Consider the following 19,481-nt stretch of genomic DNA (forward strand, 5'->3'; position numbering starts at 1 on the left):
TTAAATAGCTCCTCTGAGTTATTAGGACCAACATACTGTCAACTTCTTTAAAGCATGTCCCTGTTCCTGTTTGTACGTATTTAGGGTGTATTGAGGATGACACTTAGAACAGTCTAAACAAAGTATCAAGGAAGTGTTAAAGGAAAGAAGGCAAGGTTTTGATTGACATACACAACTGTGAATGGAGTGTTAATTACATAGGAAAAAACAGAATATTCTGGGAGCTAAATGTTTCTTTTTTTTACATATGAGCTGAAATATAATTTATGATGGATGTTGCAAAATTAAAACAAGAGCGGGTGGCAAACCTTTTTGAAATCATTTACATGAAAAAATCAGAAAGAGAAATAGCTTTTTTGGTTCTGTTTTTGCTTTGCCATTCATTAGTCACTGCCCATTGAGACCAAAAGTATACTTTCTCCTACTCTATATTCTACAATTAGTTTAACAGACAATGGTTTATGTCAAGTGTACAAGAGACTATATGGCTACAAGAACATCTGCGGTACACTCAACGTTAAAGGACTGGAAGGAGATGAAAATAATAATACGAGGGGAAATATTCTAGGAATGCAAAGTTTATCAAGTGCTTGTTTCCAAATATTCATTTTTCTCTATTTCCTTTTATAACTGATTTTTTTTAAAATTAGTTTTCTTTACAGAGTTCATAAAAGTGAACACACACGTTTATTAACATGAAAAATTTTAATCAAATTGGGTTGATTTTTTTAATAAACAATGTGCAGTAAAAACTATGAATTTTATCACTACTCTCAGCTCAGAAGAACTATAAACAGAGAGAGCCTTTAAGACACTAAGACCACTAAAAGAAAGCAATAATATTAAGTTACTCATAATGTACGCACACCACTGCTTTACAAAAATACTTTCAGAATTTATTTCTGAAATGAAGAAGTAGCCATTCCTGAGGGCATAAAAATCAGTCTCCCCCTGCCTCCCCAAAAGATACAAGACTTTTCTTAAAACTGTTATACTGTTATAATTGATCTATAATTGTTGTTTAAATCCTTCTATGACCATCTGAAAGCCTAAGCAAGAAAAAATTGTACTGAATGGAAAATGATTTCAATATTTGGGGGAAAAGAATAATTATGAAAAGATTATCTTAAATCAATAAAAGAGCTCTTTTTAAAAATAAATTACAAGCTTTCCCACAAGCCCTGGGGTAAGTCTTTTCCCCAGGATCAGACCAGAAATAGATTGTGACTCAATCATAATCTGCTTCCTAGTCCCTCTTTCACTCCAGAAGGGAGAAGCAAAGATCCCCTTGTGTGCTGTCTTGCTTACTGTGTGGGTGGGAGTGCCAAAACCCTATCCACTCCTCACCCACCTACGTGGAAGAAGGAATTAGCAGCCATAGGGAAGCTTATCTCCTCTCCGCAGTGCTGGTCACAATGCAGATTGTTGGCACAAGGGAGTAAAAGGTTGCTTTTTGCCCCCTAACTTCCCTGCATGGGGGCACCAGACTATATCTGGGCTCACAATAAAAAGTTGCTTAGCACAACACTCCATATACCCATCGTTATCTAGCAAATGTTACATTTAGAGTGAAATTCACAATTTTCACCGAGTAGTTAAACTCTCAAGAGTGTTAATATCTGGATTATGGAACTGCTCATATGAGAAATTAAGAAAAATCACCATAAACTTGCTCTTCCTAACTAAAATGAAATATCCAATATTCTGTAAGCTAAATTAGAAGAAAGAAAGGCATGATACTAACTGACTATATACCACTATCCAGGTCAATTTCCATTAAATAATATAAAATAATTCACAAAGAATTGTAACTGAAATTTTTGCTGGCATGTCGTTGGTACTGGCATATATAGTAATCAATGTAGTGAACTTTATCTATGAAGTAACTATGTAAAGTTTATGTCCATACCTCCCTTTATTCATGGAATGCCTTCCTTGGAATAATTTGCATTTCACTTTCTTCTCTTACTGAAAACCCACTTTTGTCGCCAATTAGTCAGCCAACTAATGATTGGTAGGTCACAGGCAAAAGAAAAAAAACACCAAAAAACCAACCAACCAACATATTATATGCTTCAGAACTCTCAGGTTGTGCACACAGCAAGAGAATGTACCTTTGTGAACTTATTTTACTTGTTCCTCTAGTTTGTCAAAGCTGTCAAGTTTTGTCTTAAATCAGAATGTAAACTCTTCAGAGCAGAGACTGTGCATGTCTTTCCATGTGTTTGTACAGTGCCCAACATGACTAGGCTCCAATTCTGAGTGGGGCCTTTAGGCACTACTGCAATACTAATAACTACTAAAAACATTAATCTCTACTGTAGCTCTCTACTGTATCATAATATAATCTATTCAACAGAATTCTTCAGGAGAAATACAAGTAACATTAGTGTCTCGAATAAGCTGCAGGATTATTAAATATTTTAAGATATAAACAAGTAGCATTATGCAGGGAATCCTACAAGGCTTATGAAAGGGAATTAATAATTTAATGATCCAATACTGAAGTATGAGGGGGAAAATGTACTTGAAACATGTCAGGATGAATTTTCAAGGGAAAGGGCTAATTAGCAGCGTCTTAAAGCATATGTCATCACATTTTGAAAACAAGAACTAGTCCCTATGGAGAGAGTAGGCAGTTGGGTTTTAAAGACTCAACTACTCTAGCTAATATATATGATTAATGAGCAATATGTCAAGCGGCTGGTCTAGCTAAAGTAAGACACCTTGAAAAAAAAACTTTGTAAGTATACAATTTTTTAGAAAGAGATTGCTCGTAAGGCCAAATTCAACATATAAGAGGATAACAATGACCATACTGCATCAGACCAATGGTCCATCTAGCCCAGTATCCTGTCTTTGACAGTGGCCAGAGCCTTATGCTTCTGGCAGTTGGAGCTTTGGGGACACCCAAAGCATGAGGTTGGATCCCTGACCACCTTGCCTTATACCCAATGATGAACCTATCCTCTATGAATTTATCTAATTCTTTTTTTAACTCATTTATACCTTTTGCCTTCACATCCCATAGCAATGAGTTCCACAGGTTGACTGCACTGTGTGAAGTAGTACTTTCTTTTGTTTGTTTTAAAAAAAATGTTGCCTATTAATTTCATTGGGTGACCCCTGGTTCGTGGGTTATGTGAAGGGGTAAACAGCATTTCCCTATTCTATGTTCTACATACCATTCATGATTTTTAGAACTCTGTCATATCCCCCCCTTAGTCATCTCTTTTCTAAAATGCACAATCCCAGTCTTTTTAATCTCTCCTTAAATGGAAGCTGTTCCACCCCCTAATCATTTTTGTTGCTCTTCTCTGCACCTTTCCAAATTCTAATACATCTTTTTTGAGATGGGGCGACCAAAACTCTATGCAGTATTCAAAGGGTGGGCATAACACAGATTTATATAGTGGCATTATATTTCCTATTTTATTATCTATCCCTTTCCTAATGGTTCCTGACATTGTTAGCTTTTTTAACTGCCGCACCACACTGAGCAGATGTTTTCAGAGAACTATCCACGAAGACTCCAAGATCTCTTTCTTGAGTGATACCAGCTAATTTAGAACCCATGATTTTGTATGTATAGTTGGGATTATGTTTTCCAATGTGCATTACTTTGCACTTCTCGACACTGAAGTACATCTGCCACTTCAATGCCCAGTCACCCGGTTTTCTAGTTTTTTAGTGGTATGCCAGAGGGATCGGCACTAGGCCCAGTGCAAGTCAACATTTACATCAGGCCTGTGGGAGAACCACATGGGGGAGGAGTGGTCAATGCGCTTCCATAGGATAGAATGTTTGTTCTTTCAATTTGTTTTCTAATACACCTAGAAATTACATTAACAAAACTACTTTAAAAGAATATTCAGGTAGCAAAGTCAAGCATTCAGAAGCTAGGAACTGGCTGAATTAAGGCTGCTTGTGCAACCTTAATTCAGCCCCTTTGCACATATGCATTATTGATACAGTCCTTGTTACACAATTATGTACTATGTATTCTACAGGACTGCTTCCTCATTCAGTGTACAGGAGGGACAGTGAATGAGACAGAGGGTTACAAAAAGAAAACAGATGTTCTTTTCTGTGATGATGGATAAGATTATTACAATGCATATACACCAAGGCGTTGAATGGAGTCTACACAATCAATTTTAATTATATTTCCTAGCTTTTTTTGTATGTGATTTAAATTGTAAGCTCTTCAGGAAAAGGACTGTCTCCTATTAGTGTATGGACAGAACCTAGCATGATGGTACCCCAATTTCAGTTGGAGCCTTCAGGCAAGTTGGGATGCTCATCTTAACCTTTGGAATGTCACCTCTCTGAAGCCTTTCAAATTAACCTCCCTCCCTAACAAACCTTGGTGCCTCCTCATTTCTTGTATCCTTGAAGTCTCCAGAGGAAGGCAGAAAGGTCCACTCCCTTTTCCAGTGTTTTCAGGATGGGAAAAGATGACAGGCCTGCTCCCCCTTTAGTGTCTTCAGGTGCTTCAATTTTCTCCCCCTGTAAACTTCTCTATTTCTCCTCCCCTTCAGTTCTGAATCATTCCTCTCTTTTTCTCCTCGAAGGCATCTCACCCCATCCTTTAAAGTTTTTGCTCTCAAGTTCTCACTCTCTTTCTCCGTCCATTTGAGATTTTTTTTCCTCATCCTCTTTTCCTCATCATGGAGAATCTGTCTCTATTTCATGTCTCTCACGCATGTGTATTGTGGCAACATTACTAATCTTTACCTCTGCTCCAGTTTCTCCTTTCAATACTAACTCACTTCTCAGAGCAAGTGTGCTGACATGCAAAGCAGCAGGAGGGCAAAGGAGGAGTGAAGCAAAGATTGAAGGTAAATGGAGTGGTTGATCCTCCTGCTTTATCAGCAGGCAGGACAGTAGGCCACAGAAGGAGAAAAGCTACATGGAGTTCTTACCAACGTAGGGTGGAAGGGACAGGTTGCCAAAAATGAGACACATGTTTGATTTCCTGCTTAAAGTTAGAATACTGGGGCTGTTGTCCAGTGTAAAACACCTTCAAGTTCTAGAGAGGTCAGTGAAGAAAAGCTTCAAAAGAGAAATACATCTTAAGGAAAAATGTGAAGGAAGAGTTTTGCTTGGTACACAAGAATTACCTCTCTCTTACTTGATATCACAACAGAATAATTCCACACCCCAAAAAGCCACTCCATTTACCTTCAAGCAGCCTGCTTGCTCCTCCCAGCTCTGCAGCAGCGAGACTCAAAAAGCACCAGCGAGGCCTGCTGCCACTTCGCCTCAGGCTGGAGTTGAGACCTACCCTATACAATTATTAGAATTATTTTTATTTATACAACAGTAATGCCCAGAACCCAAACAGAATGGGCCCCCCTTGTGCTAGGCACTGTACGGACACACAGGAAGCAACACATGGAAGTTCATGGAACTTTTTTATTATTTATTTTTTGTAATTTGTTCTAGAAAATATCCCTGATTATTGAAAATGATATGACAAAGAAAGAAAGAAAATATACTGCTTGTTTTGAGCAAGGAAATCCATTACATGGTCGTTATATTTAAAATTGAGTACAAGTATTAAAGAGGGATAAGGAGGCTAAATTTGGGGAATACAATTAAGTATGTTATGAGTTTTTAGAAAAATGAAGAACTTGTTCTTGCAAAAACACTGATGATTTCAGCTTTTTGTTCTTTGGTTTGATTTATTGTCTACTGTATGTCCACACTAGAGGCTTTCTTACAAAACTACATTAGACATGCTTAAATTACATGCTTCTCAAAAATAAATGGAACTGTGCATTTCTTTTCATTTCACAATTAGTAGCATAATTTCTTCAGAATTAGTAATGCTTCGTATCTTCACTTTTTTACTTCGAGATTTAGTTTCTATGGCAACCTCTGCATACTCAAAGAAATTCATCATGTTCAAATCATCAGGTACCAAAAAATGTAATGAAAGTAGGTAGCTGATACTATATAACAATTTACACACTAAGGCTGGGTAACTTTTTTTTTAAGTGATAAAGTTCTGTTGACTACTAGAAGCACCTCTCTTAGCATGTTGAGTTGGATTTTTTTATAAGCATATTCAATTAGCATCTTTCAGACATTTCATACAATTCTAGAAAATAAATGACAGAAGTTAAAGGATGTGAACCAACATATAAAGATATGAAGATTGCCAATAGCAATAAACATAAAAACAGTTTGTTTGGGGGAAGATGGTATACTGGCATCATTTGCTTTAAACCAATGATAACATGCTTCCCTGGAGTTTAGGATGCAATTTTGGTTGAACAGTTTTCAGAACAAAAATAAATTAAATCAGATAAGTCACTGGTAAGTAAAGAGCTTTGCAAAAAGAAATCCTGTTTTTCAGTGATGAAGATGACAAAGAAAAGTAGCAATTAGTGCTGAATACTGCTTATTTCCCCAAAGGCTTTTCTTACCCTTGCTTTAACCCCTTTACAATCTGTTTCTACTGTGCCATTCACCATGGTATCACATGCCTTTTTAGTTGACTTTATGGACTGGAAGGGAATTAAATATATTATATGTATATATAATGAGAGATATCTCCATTACCCATCGTACAATGAAAGTGAGGAATTGGATAATGTGGGGTACCGGGGAGAAGAAGAGTGAGAGAGAGGGAGGGAAAGCGAAAGAGAGAGAATGTATGTCTTGGAAAGAAAGTGATAAATGATGGGTATGATATAAATGAGGAGAGAAATTAGTTAATAAACGGTAGAAATGTAAGCGGGGGAATGGTCCCGCTATTGTGGGGAACTTTCCGGGCTTCTGCACTACCCCGGTGAAGTGGGCTAGCGAAAGGATCTGAGTCCTCGCTCCCACTTCCTTTACCCAGAGGCCTCCCTGCCCTTGAGGACTCCCCTTCCACTCTCCTGTCTGGCAGAGTCCTCGTAACCCCAACAAGGCTGGGCCCTGGATTCCTGGGGGGCTTGACCCCCAACCCTGCTGTGGTCACCTAGGACAGGGGCTAGGGTGTCCCCACTCCGGGGTACTCTCTCTGTACTGGGCACCTCCCTGACCCACTGATTATTCCATACAATTTAAAACAAATGCAAGTTGTTTAATTAACAATCAATCTAAAGAAAAGAATAAGGAAAAATGGGAAAGGTTAAAGGAAAACACATCATCCCGCTTTGTGGCAGGGAACATCACAAACAGTGTCTCTGGACATCAGGGCACTTCACAGTCTGTTCCTTGTTAGTCCCAGATTTCCGTCTCAGGCCCTGGCTGTGCTGCAGGGATGCTGCGGGTTGGACACTTGCAATGGTGGTGGCCACACACCTCCGGGCTTTGAGTGGTGGGACCCTTCTTCCCAGCGTCAGCCCCCCGTAGGGTTAAGGTCCCCCTCCTGGTCTGGCCTGCAAGGGCCCTTGTCTGGGGGTGTCTTTCTGTGCTGGGCCCTTTGCCCAAGGTCCCCCCTTGGCTGGTCCCACTTGCTCACCACACCTGGCTCTGTGGCTGCGTCTCTGCTCCCAGCACACGATCTGCTCTCCCTGGGCTGCGTCTCTGGCTCTGTGGCTGCGTCTCTGCTCCCAGCACACGATCTGCTCTCCCTGGGCTGCGTTTCTGGCTCTGTGGCTGCGCCTCTGCTCCCAGCACACGATCTGCTCTCCCTGGGCTGCGTCTCTGGCCCCTCTGGATCTGGCACGGTTCTGCTCTCCAGCTCAGCCTGGGCCCCTGCTTTCTCCTTAGCTCGGCCCCACTCAGTCTGACCCAGGCAATTCCAGCTCACACGGAGGACGGGACCTCCCTGGCCTCCTGACCCTCTGATTAGCCTGCCCGCCCTGTCAATCAGGCTGATCTGGAGCATTGGCCTCTCGCCATTGTTCCTGGGGACTGTCAGTCTCAGGCTCCTGATTTGCCATCGACCCTTCCCCTTTTAGTGCTGGGAGCAAGCCAATCAAAACACCCCCACTGAATGTTAGTAAGGGGGCAACAGTCCCCTTACAGAAAGAAAATATGTGAATGAAGGAGCAAATGGAATGAGAAACTAGGCTCATAGGTTTTTAACTTGAATTCTGGTGGTAAATCATTCTTCTCATAGGAAAAACAATTAGAGGAAATACTGGTTAAGATCAGCAAGTTGAGCTACAGCGTGTCAAAACTAAATGAAAAAATATAGTAGCCCAGGTTTGTAAAATTGAGTGTAAGTTCACTCAGAAGATTTGCACAACAAAAGGAGCTATTCAGCAAGCATGGTCTGTGCCTCAAGTTTGTAACACAATTGGAAACTTGGCCCCACAGCATGTGCTCTTCTCAGTCCAATTCCTGGGAGGTGCTCACCACCTGAAACTCTTACTGATTTCAATGGAAGGCAATGCTCAGTATCGTTTAGGATTGGACCTCTAAAACCTTTCAGCTCCTTTAGTGATGCCCTCCTATTTTCTTTTTCTACATTTTGCCCTATGCAAAGAACGTTTCCAAAATCTGTATTTCAAACTATTCCCACACTTCATTCTAATCCCTTCAAAAAACCTCTAATTTCTCCTGAATCATCAAAAGGGAATTTTAAAAATCCACAAAAACATCCACCTAATTTAATAAACCATAAATAGGTGTAAATGCTTTCCTGCAGAACCACATGATATTTTAGTAAGGCATTTGATACGGTTCCACATGGGGAATTATTAGCTAAATTGGAAAAGTTGGGGATCAATATGAAAATTGAATGGTGGATAAGGAACCGGTTAAAGAAGAGACTACAACGGGTCGTACTGAAAGGTGAACTGTCAGGTTAGAGGGAGGTTACTTGTGGAGTTCCTCAGGGATCGGTTTTGGGACCAATCTTATTTAATCTTTTTATTACTGACCTTGGCGCAAAAAGTGGGAATGTGCTAATAAAGTTTGCCGATGACACAAAGCTGGGAGGTATTGTCAATACAGAGAAGGACTGGGATATCATACAGGAAGATCTGGATGACCTTGTAAACTGGAGTAAAAGTAATAGGATGAAATTTAATAGTGAAAAGTGCAAGGTCATGCATTTAGGGAGTAATCACAAGAATTTTGGTTATAAGCTGGGGACGCATCAGTTGGAAGTAACAGAGGAGGAGAAGGACCTCGGAGTGTTGGTTGATCACAGGATGACTATGAGTCGCCAATGTGATATGGCCGTGAAAAAAGCTAATGCAGTCTTGGAATGAGGCAAGGTATTTCCAGTAGAGATAAGGAGGTGTTAGTACCGTTATAAAAGGCACTGATGAGACCTCATCTGGAATACTGTGTGCAGTTCTGGTCTCCCATGTTTAAGAAGGATGAATTCAAACTGGAACAGGTACAGAGAAGGGCTACTAGGATGATCCAAGGAATGGAAAACCTGTCTTATGAAAGGAGACTCAAAGAGCTCGGCTTGTTTAGCCTAACCATAAGAAGGCTGAGGGGAGATATGATTGCCCTCTATAAATACATCAGAGGGATAAATACCAGGGAGGAAGAGAAATTATTTAAGCTCAGTACCAATGTGGACACAAGAATTAATGGATATAAACTGGCCACCAGGAAGCTTAGACTTGAAATTAGATGAAGGTTTCTAACCATCAGAGGAGTGAAGTTCTGGAACAGTCTGCCAAGGGGAGTAGTGGAGGTAAAAGACATATCTGGCTTCAAGACTAAGCTTGATAAGTTTATGGAGGGGATGGTACGATGGAATAGCCTAATTTTGGCAATTAATTGATCTTTGACTATTAGCGGTAAATATGCCCAATGGCTTGTGATGGGATGTTAGATGGGGTGGGATCTGAGTTACTACAGAGAATTCTTTCCTGGGTGTCTGCCTGGTGAGTCTTGCCCACATGCTCAGGGTTTAGCTGATCGCCATATTTGGGGTCGGGAAGGAATTTTCCCCCAGGCAGATTGGCAGAGGCCCTGGGGTTTTTTTTTGCCTTCCTCTGTAGCGTGGGGCATGGGTCATTTGCTGGAGGATTCTCTGCACCTTGAAGTCTTTAAAACATGATTTGAGGACTTCAATGGCTCAGATATAGGTTAGGGGTTTGTTACAGGAGTGAGTGGGTGAAATTCTGTGGCCTGCGTTGTGCAGGAGGTCAGACTAGATGATCATAATGGTCCCTTCTGACCTTAAAGTCTATGATTCTATGATACTGTCACTCTCATCCTTCCTCTCCCACCCCTTTTTTGTGTGTTTATGACATCATTTGAAGAGACTCTCTCTATTGTGTTTCTGTGCAATGCCTAGCATACTTTGATAACACAATAATATATATGACAATAATAACAATTATTAATTCTAGTTTTGCTGTACTGAGTTACTATTGAGAATTCAGCTATCCTTTTCTTCACAAAATGTGCAGTTTGCATATTTTAAGAACATATATAAGGGTCAAAAATATGCTTGGGGCACAAAGAAAGGACAAAATTGTAGTATGATTTACTATATGAACATCCACCTCCCACTGACTTCAAACAAACACTTATTTCAAAGGTTAGAATTTGATGATGTAATTATTGAAATCACGACTACGGAGCTATAATGAATGAATGTTGTTGGTAATCTACTTCACTGAAATCAAAGACTGAAACCCAATTAGCTAAATTCTGCTGTTATCCATTTATTTTGCGTATAAACTGAACCATGTATTTGATATTGCTTTCATGGTGAAACTTTTGATATCATCTGAGATTGCTCAATTTACCTGAACTGTCAACAAATACTGATTCTCTGAGTATGCATATAATTTATTTATGTGCTGAATTCTTCTATAGCTGACTCTGCCACTCTGTGCTGAACATTATTTAGCAAGACGGCACTGAGGCAATGTCCCAGAAAATGTATGAGACAGTTCTTGTAAATTACTTACAGTGGGGTGAGAAACAAAAATTGAGTTCTGCAAACTTGGATTAATAAACTCTTTCTTGATTGGTGTTGGCTCCTTTCTCCATGCTTCAGTTAGGAGCTCAAATCTTCTGGAAAGATAAAAATAATTTTCCTTTGAAGTTATTCCTCTTTGCTCTACGTTGTAGGCAACACTTTTCTCATATCTGTAGGTCTGTTCTGAGTACAATCCTGGTGCCTTCACTTCTCTCTTCTGTGGATTTTTTTCTTAGTAAACTTTTTGTATAGCATATCAAAGGGGTAGCCGTGTTAGTCTGGATCTGCAAAAGCAGCAAAGAGTCCTGTGGCACCTTATAGACTAACAGACGTTTTGGAGCATGAGCTTTCGTGGGTGAATACCGTGGGTGAATATCTGAAGAAGTGGGTATTCACCCACAAAAGCTCATGCTCCAAAATGTCTGTTAGTCTATAAGGTGCCACAGGACTCTTTGCTGTTTTTGTATAGCCTGTCTGGAGTACTGTGTCCAGTTTTGGGCCCCACACTACAAGAAGGATGTGGAAAAATTGGAAAGAGTCCAGCGGAGGGCAACAAAAATGATTAGGGGGCTGGAACACATGATTTATGAGGAGAGGCTGAGGGAACTGGGATTGTTTAGTCTGCAGAAGAGAAGAATGAGGGGGGATTTGATAGCTGCTTTCAACTACCTGAAAGGGGGTTCCAAAGAGGATGACTCTAGACTGTTCTCAGTGGTATCTGATGACAGAACAAGGAGTAATGGTCTCAAGTTGCAGTTGGGGAGGTTTAGGTTGGATATTAGGAAAAACTTTTTCACTAGGAGGGTGGTGAAGCACTGGAATGGGTTACTAGGGAGGTGGTGGAATCTCCTTCCTTAGAGGTTTTTAAGGTCAGGCTTGACAAAGCCCTGGCTGGGATGATTTAGTTGGGAATTGGTCCTGCTTTGAGCAGGGGGTTGGACTAGATGACCTCCTGAGGTCCCTTCCAACCCTGATATTCTATGATTCTATGATAATGGTACTGCCTTGATATTTATATTTAGTAAGTCTCTCAGCTTCTCCTCCAGACACACACAAGTGTATAGGTCAAATTATGTTCTCTGTTACATAGAGTTACATACAATTTGGAGTGACTATATTAATTTTAATGGAGTTACTCTGGATTTACAAATGTGTAGATAACTTACTTTCCAGACCAGAAGATTCCAGTGCGGGGTGTTGAAAGGCCCATAGTGATCCTGGGAGACCCAGCGTACCCCTTACTCCCAGGGCTCATGAAGCCTTACACTGGAATCCTGGACAGCAGCAAGAAGTGCTTCAACAATAGGCTCAGGAGGTGCAGAATGACCATATAATGTGCATTTGCCAGATTAAAAACTCACTGGCGCTGCCTTTATGGCAGGTAAGACCTAACTAAGGATATTATTCCCATGGTCATAGCAGCCTGCTGTGTGCTGCATAATGTTTGTGAGGTTATGGGTAAAAAGTTTCCCTTGAGGTGGAGCATGGAGGCAGTTCGCCTGGCAGCTAATTCCGAGCAGCCAGACACCAGGGCTACTAGATGGGCAAAACTGGGGGCTATTTGAATCAGGTTTTGAGGAACCATTTTGATAATGAGCACCGGTAATATGTCTTTCTGTAAAGCATTCTGTCATGCTTTGTTATCTTGCTGCATTGCATGAAAATGTTGATGATTGCTTCCTGTAGTCTGCAAATCCTCCAATTACCACTGTGTATTAATTTCAGCAGCAACCACTGTGTGTAGGAGACAAATAAAGATTTATTATCTTTCAGAGAGTATGTTTTTATTAAATACTAATTAACACACAGAACACGCTTGGTGTAAAGGGAGATAACAGTGAAGGGCAGCGTCCTGATGTAGGCTCTCATAGCTGTGTGCAACTCCAGCTATCATTTTGGAAGCTGTCCGAAGGGGTGGAGTGAATGAGGTACTGAGACGGGTCGGGAAGATGCAAGGAATGTGTGGAAGGAGTTTGGGGAGGGCATGACAAGCAGTTCTGTATCAGCTGCAGGGGTGGGGGTGGGGATGGGGGTGGGGGGGCAAGCATGCATGTGTTCTGCTTGAAGTGCAATTAGGGACTTCAACATCTCTGTTTGCTCCTGCATCACTTTTATCATCCGTTCCTGGCCCATTACAATTTGCTACTAGGTCTCCTTCTTGTCCTGCCTATTTTATAATTTTTAGTTACAGTCTGTCTCCACGCCCGTTGTTCTTGTTTTTCGGCACCTGAGGACTGGAGCACTTCTTGAAACATGTCCTTCTTGCTCCTCCTCGTTGCTTCCTTATCTGGTGGAGGTGCTCCGCTGGTTTGTAGGGGGTTCCCCTGAAGGCCACATCTGCAGAAGCAAAGGAAACAATAAACAGAAGCATGATTTTGAGTGCACTCAAAGCATCGAATCATTATAGTAAAATACACCTCTTTTAAAATAGGAACCAGTTTCTCATTCTCTTTTGTCAAGCACACAGCTCAACGAACAACCCAAACATGGTGAGTTCAGGACAGGGCCGGAGGGTCACTCAAGATGGGTCAAAAGGTCTAAGTAGCTTTCTAAGGGGATCACTGCAAGCAACTAGAGCAAAATTGTAAATTCTGCCACCATTTTCCATGGGGTCATTGAAGCTGATATCTCACCCCTGAGGGTAAGGAAGGATGTAAGGGTGGACTCCTGTATGCGTGTGGCATCAGACCAGGTCCCTATGCTGCATGTCTATGCGCCGCTTTGGTCCCTGCACAAATGATTGCCTATTGCCATGGAAAAGTTTCCTACAATGGGGGAAGGAACAAAGCAGCTCTGCCAAGGAACCTTTGCCAGAGAATTGGCAAGTACCTCCAGGAAAGTTTCCTAGAGACATCTCTGGAGGATTTCTGTGAAATCTCGGTGTCCATTAACACACTTTTCCACAGGGCCCCTACTGCGTAGCTGCATAGGGGAATGCGAAGCAGACACAGATGCAAACACAGCTAGTCGTCTACATTTCTATGTCTTCGCCCACTTCTAGAGTATAACAAAGCAAAGGACAGCTCTACCTCATGTAACTGAGCAGCATCAACTCAAAAAGATCACTTACCAAAGCTTCCCTCTCCTGCATCATGACTTCTGGGACTGGCTTGAATACTCCTGGGTCAAGAAGAGGTCCTGGCTCGCCATGGCACCGGACAACCCTGTTGCCTGTCCCATCTCATCCTCCAGCTTGACTTCCTCATCCACCACTTTGTCCTCGGGGTTGAGTCCGCTGTCTCCAGTCCCACTGAAGCATCAGCAGGGCTCTTGGCAGTGGAGGTGGGGTCGCCACCAAGGATGGCGTCCAGCTCCTTGTAGAAGCAGCAGGACTTTGGTGTAGCACCAGAGCCATGGTTTGCTCCCTTGCTTTCTGGTATACCAGCCTCAGCTCCTTTAGATTCGCATGACACTGATGCATGTCCCGTTTGTAGCCCTTATCCAAGATGCTACAAGAAATCTGTCCATAGCTATCAAAGTTCCTACAGCTGGAGCAGACCTGGGACTGCCCAGCCTCTTCTCCCCACAGATCCAACAACTCACTTGTATTCCAAGCGGGAGAGCGTTTGCTGTGTGGAGCCACCATGGTCAGCTGGGAAAATGTGATGTCAGGTCTCCGTGCCAAGCAATCAGGAAATGGCCTTTAAAGGGGGGGGGGAGGGGTCAATGCCTGTGTACCTGGGTGCAGAGCAGTGGAGTTCAAACCACAGCAATCAGAATGGGCATTGTGGGACATCTCCTGGAGGCCATTTTACAGTCACATAACCAAGCACAGTGTCTACACTGACACTCTGTCGATATAACTTAGCATCTTGTCTAGGTGGTTTTATTTTGTTGGAAAAGCAGGAGAGTTTTGTTGGCAGCAGGAGCATTGTAGTGTGTACACCTTCACTGTTTTGTCGACAACAGCTGATTTTTGTCAACAAAACTCTGTAGTGTAGACAAGACCTTATAGTATGGTTCTGAGCTCCAGAGGAAAACTCATGAGGAAATAAATAATTCTGTATTAAGTGCAAGGTTTCGATGGTTTGTAATAAATGAAGCACAGGGTCACATAATGAGTGATGAAATAAAAAGAAATATTGAATAACCACTGCTTTGTCCTTCTTGTGCACTGAAAGAGGCAGATGTCTCATTAAAAATAGTATGTGACACAATAATTAAAAAGTGCATCAAAAATCCATATGCAGGAAGAGGATGGAGTAAGGTTGCATGCACAACCTTCATTCCATCATTTTGTAACTCTTGAGCATTTGATTTTGCAATCTTAACATCCTTTTAACATAATTTTTGTTTGTTTGTCAGTATGTAATACCATATATAGAGGATGTGCAACCTGACCGAGGTCTTCTATGCACTGTTTTTTTTAGCATCCAGGTAGCTATGCTGGTGTAGCTGCATTGGTGCAGACCGCAGATTTGCAACTGCTGATTTATACCAGTACACCATATCTAATACTACATGCACCCACAATGATGCACCCACATTAGTGTAACTATAACAGTGGCTAAAAATCTCAGTGTTGATAAGGCCTGAGTTATTGTGGCTGTAAAAACCTTAACGTCTGCGTTTCCAGATTTTTAATTTATTTAAATTAAGCTACCATGATGATGCATGATTATTAATTAATTATTATTATTATACTGGTTGGTGCAGGGCAAGAAAGAATTGCCATTCACTCTACAATAATATGAAGCGCATGAGAGAGGGCGTAGTCCAAACCTCTGTTGTTGCTGCTGTTTGGCTGGAGACAGTTGTCTGCATGGCTGTGATAGTAGGGGAAGAAGCACTTCTGTTTATACTGTATTGTCTGTATACTACTAACTGGAAAAGACACCAGCTTAATGTTATGTATGAAATATAAGTGGCTAAGGGAAATCTATCTTCTCACTAAATTTCCCTGCTTAACAAAAAGAATACAGCTACAATCAGGGCCGGCTCCAGCGTTTCTGCCGCCCCAAGCAAAAAAAAAAAAAAAAAAACCGCCCCCGCGACCGGCGGCGGCAATTGGGGAAAAAAAAAAAAAAAAAAAGCCGCGATCGGCAGCGGCGGCGGCAGTTCAGCGGCAGGTCCTTTGCTCCTAGAGGGAGTGAGGGACCTGCCGCCCCCGAATTGCTGCAGGTGCCGCCCCTCTCCCTTGGCCGCCCCAAGCACCTGCTTGTTAAGCTGGTGCCTGGAGCCGGCCCTGACTACAATTCATTTTTCTAGCAGTGGACATAATGTTACAGTCCTAGCCTAAAAGCAGCACCACAAAATAACTACATTTTAAAACTTCAGATAATCACCAATGTCTGCCTTTCACATTATTGAATATAAGGGACAAATAAGTGTTAGTATTCTGGCTGTTTTGCAGACCTGAGACTCCACAGAAAAACTTCCTATTTAGAGCATGTAAAAAAAATGGACAAGCAAGACTTTTTCCATTTCTCACATATTTAACTGCATAACAGTAAGAGTTAGAACATTCCCACACTCATCACTGTGTACCAGGATCAGGCCTGTGGATAGTTCCACTGAAGTAAATGGGACTGCTTTCCTGAAAAGAAATACTCCTTTCAGGGCCGGCTCCAGGGTTTTGGCCGCCCCAAGCAGCCAAAACCAAAAAAAAAAGCCGCGATCACGTTCTGGCGGCGGCAATTCGGCGGGAGGTCCTTCACTCCCAGGCGGAGTGAGGGACCGTCCGCCGAATTGCCGCCGAATACCTGGAACTGCCGCCCCTGTCCGGAACGGCCGCCCCAAGCACCTGCTTGAGAAGCTGGTGCCTGGAGCCGGCCCTGACTCCTTTGTGTCAAGGCTGCAGGATCATATCTTTAGCAATCACCATTATGCCTTTCATGAAAGGTTGTACACAAAGGACCCTGTAGCAGGGTGGTTACCCACTCCTGCCCGGAGGGGTTTAAAACAGCCCTGGAGGAGGGCTGTGGAACGGCAAGATGCCTGGGCTGATTGGGAGGAAGCAGGGTCAGCTGGGGCCATGCCCCAATCAGGGCCCAGCTGGCCCTATAAAGGCTTGAGCCAGGAGCTCAAGCAGGCAGTCTCTCTCTGTGTTCAGAGAGAGAAGGGCCTGGCTGTAGGGAGCTTAACTAAGTGCCTAGAGTGGAGCAGGGCTGGGGAAAGGCCAAGGGAGCTGGGGAGCTCTGGTCTAGGAAAGCCCCAGGCTGCAGGCCTGGTAAAGCCTATTAGGTACTGGGTTGCAGGGGGCAGCCCATGGGTAGGCAGAGGCAGCAGTTCTGAACCCCTTTGCCTGTGATGAGTGGCCGATACTGCAGTCTGCCTCAGTGAGCGGGGGCTAGATGGAGACTGGGCAGTAGCCAAGACTGAGGTGAAGTGGGGATAGTGGGTGGGGGTTCCCTGGGGAGGGGAGACCCTAAGACTGAGGGGTTACTGCCAGGGGGCAGCACCCCAGGTAAAAGGGCCCTGGGGTCCAGGGTGGGACACGGGGGCCAGAGGACAGGTGGACCATCGGCCTGCAGAGTGTGCTCTGGAGCTGGAACGAGCTAATTCCCGGAAGTCACCAGCAGGAGGCCCCGCTGGGTGAGTCCGCACTCCTCTACAGACCCAATAATGTATGGTATTCAACACCTTGATTCCCTTTAACTTCTCTGAAAAATGAGTGCCTCAATGCCCTGTAGGACTGGGCCAAAATTAATTCTGCATGAACAAAGTTCAGAAAGGCACACTAGTTTTGTTTGCTAAGAAATCTGACTTTGAGATAAATATCTTTAAAGTTAAGATGTTTATCCAAACTTTGGTCTAGAATTGGTTTTCCAATACTTTCCAGTTCAGGATGGCTCATAAATACTATGAGATCAGCATCTGTCTTTGTATTTTACTACTTCTGCTGGTACAAGAGGAAGTCAAGAAATGCAGAGGCACAAGAAAATGAGTAAAAAAAACCCAGTTAACCCAACATTTTTAAATTTCACAAATGGATCTAGATTCATTTCAAGTTTTGAGCACGTCTTGGTTGCTTCTTATTTCTTCCTAACTATTATCCATTCCTTGTATAGATATTATCAACTATGACATGCACATATCAAAACTATAATAAAACCTGACCATTGGCCCTAGCTTTGAGCAGTATAATACTTGGCATAAAAATCACGTCCTGACGTATGATATGTACACTAGGATATCTTCCATTCCTACAACAGAACTGAAAGTTGAGATCAATTTTTATTATTTTTTCCAGTTTAAATTACACCAGATGCACTTTACGCAAACTACAATTCTGCATCTGTGCTGCCAGTCATTAAAACATTTAAGATTGAATGAGCTTTAACTGTTAAACAAACTAAGACAAAACTCAAATTTCAAAGCTCAGTTTGAGGAGACTGCTTCATACTCAGCTGCTATCTTTGTCTTATTTTTATTGGTGCTCAGCAAGAACACATTAACGTCAGTTCACACACTTGCCAGTTGTTCACAAAGTTTACTCACCCTCTGACCTTCTTTCCCTGGTGGACCTGGAGGACCTTCTAGCCCTGGCAAACCCTGAAAATACAAACATTCAAGAATGTAACATTTCAAGATGATCTTGGCTTAATTTGACTCAGCCTGTAACAAACCATACTTGTAACCAAAGGAAACTTAAAATGTTCATTACTGATAGAGATCACCTTATGTTCAGGACTACATTATGTTCACGTGTTTAAAAAAGTAACAGTTTTTATTGATGATCGTAATACCAGCATAACCATATGGATCAGAATAATTATTGGGTTTTGATGCAGTATTGTTTTAAATATAGTTATAAAGGGTTTAACTAAGATTTGTATCTGTACTACCATATATCTTGTAAAGTCAGCATGCCACATACAAATTAGCTGGCTTCATTAAACTAGGGGGTCGCACACTCTGTAGCTTGTGTAGGCTGAGCTTACTGCACAGCAGGGGCTCCTTGCATTCCTCCATTCCCCTCCCCCATGAATTACCTGGGTGCCACTTTCCCATCCCACTCTACTTCAGGGACTCCCTGCAACTTCTCTCTGCCAAGAGTTCAGTGTGCCTCCCATTCCCCCCTTCTCCCACACTAGGGTCCCCCATTTTTCCCCACACACCAATAGCTCTGATTGTATCCCCATTCCCACTTCCCTCATGCCCTTCATTTGCCCCTTTCCCCTCCATACCAGGGTTCCCCAATCTCCTCTCCACCATGGTGACACATTTTCTCAGGGTGCCCAGGATTCTGAGTCATGGTGGTAACCTACTCCCTCAAGTAGAGAGAGACTTGCTGGTGCTAAACTGGATGTCAGCTCCACGATACCCTCAGTCTGTTAGCCATTCAAACAATCTCCTCAGGGCTCTGCCAGCCTTTACTTTACCTTGCAGGATGACACTTGGTGTACCCTGGTCTCCAAGCTCCTCTAAAGCATCCCCCTGTAATGTCTGGCCCCTGTCTCTAGGCAATCACAGAATTTCCAGGTCCGTTATCCCCAGAGAGACAGTGTACACAAAGTTTGACAGGCACAACCTAGGATCGGGTCCTTTATAACATTACAGCACTGAAATATATTTATAGTGAAACAATCATAAGTTTATTATCAAAGGTTAAGTTTATGAGATAGTGAACAAGGATAACAAGTGGAAACAGAAATGATTACATATAAAACAAAAGCATTACATGCTTCTTAGAGCC

General features: G+C 42.4%; 1 protein-coding gene across 1 annotated transcript in view; it reads right to left on the bottom strand.

The window, feature by feature from the left end:
- COL19A1 (collagen type XIX alpha 1 chain) overlaps nucleotides 1–19,481 on the bottom strand; it is a 331,665-nt gene that overhangs the window by 115,854 nt on the left and 196,330 nt on the right. The window contains exon 13 of the mRNA XM_029912234.1: nucleotides 18,284–18,337. Coding sequence (XP_029768094.1) covers nucleotides 18,284–18,337 — 54 coding nt within the window. The remainder of the gene's footprint in view (nucleotides 1–18,283; nucleotides 18,338–19,481) is intronic.

The sequence above is a fragment of the Terrapene carolina genome, unplaced genomic scaffold, assembly GCF_002925995.2.
Source record: "Terrapene carolina triunguis isolate 2854851 unplaced genomic scaffold, T_m_triunguis-2.0 Scaffold42, whole genome shotgun sequence".
NCBI lineage: Eukaryota > Metazoa > Chordata > Testudines > Emydidae > Terrapene > Terrapene triunguis.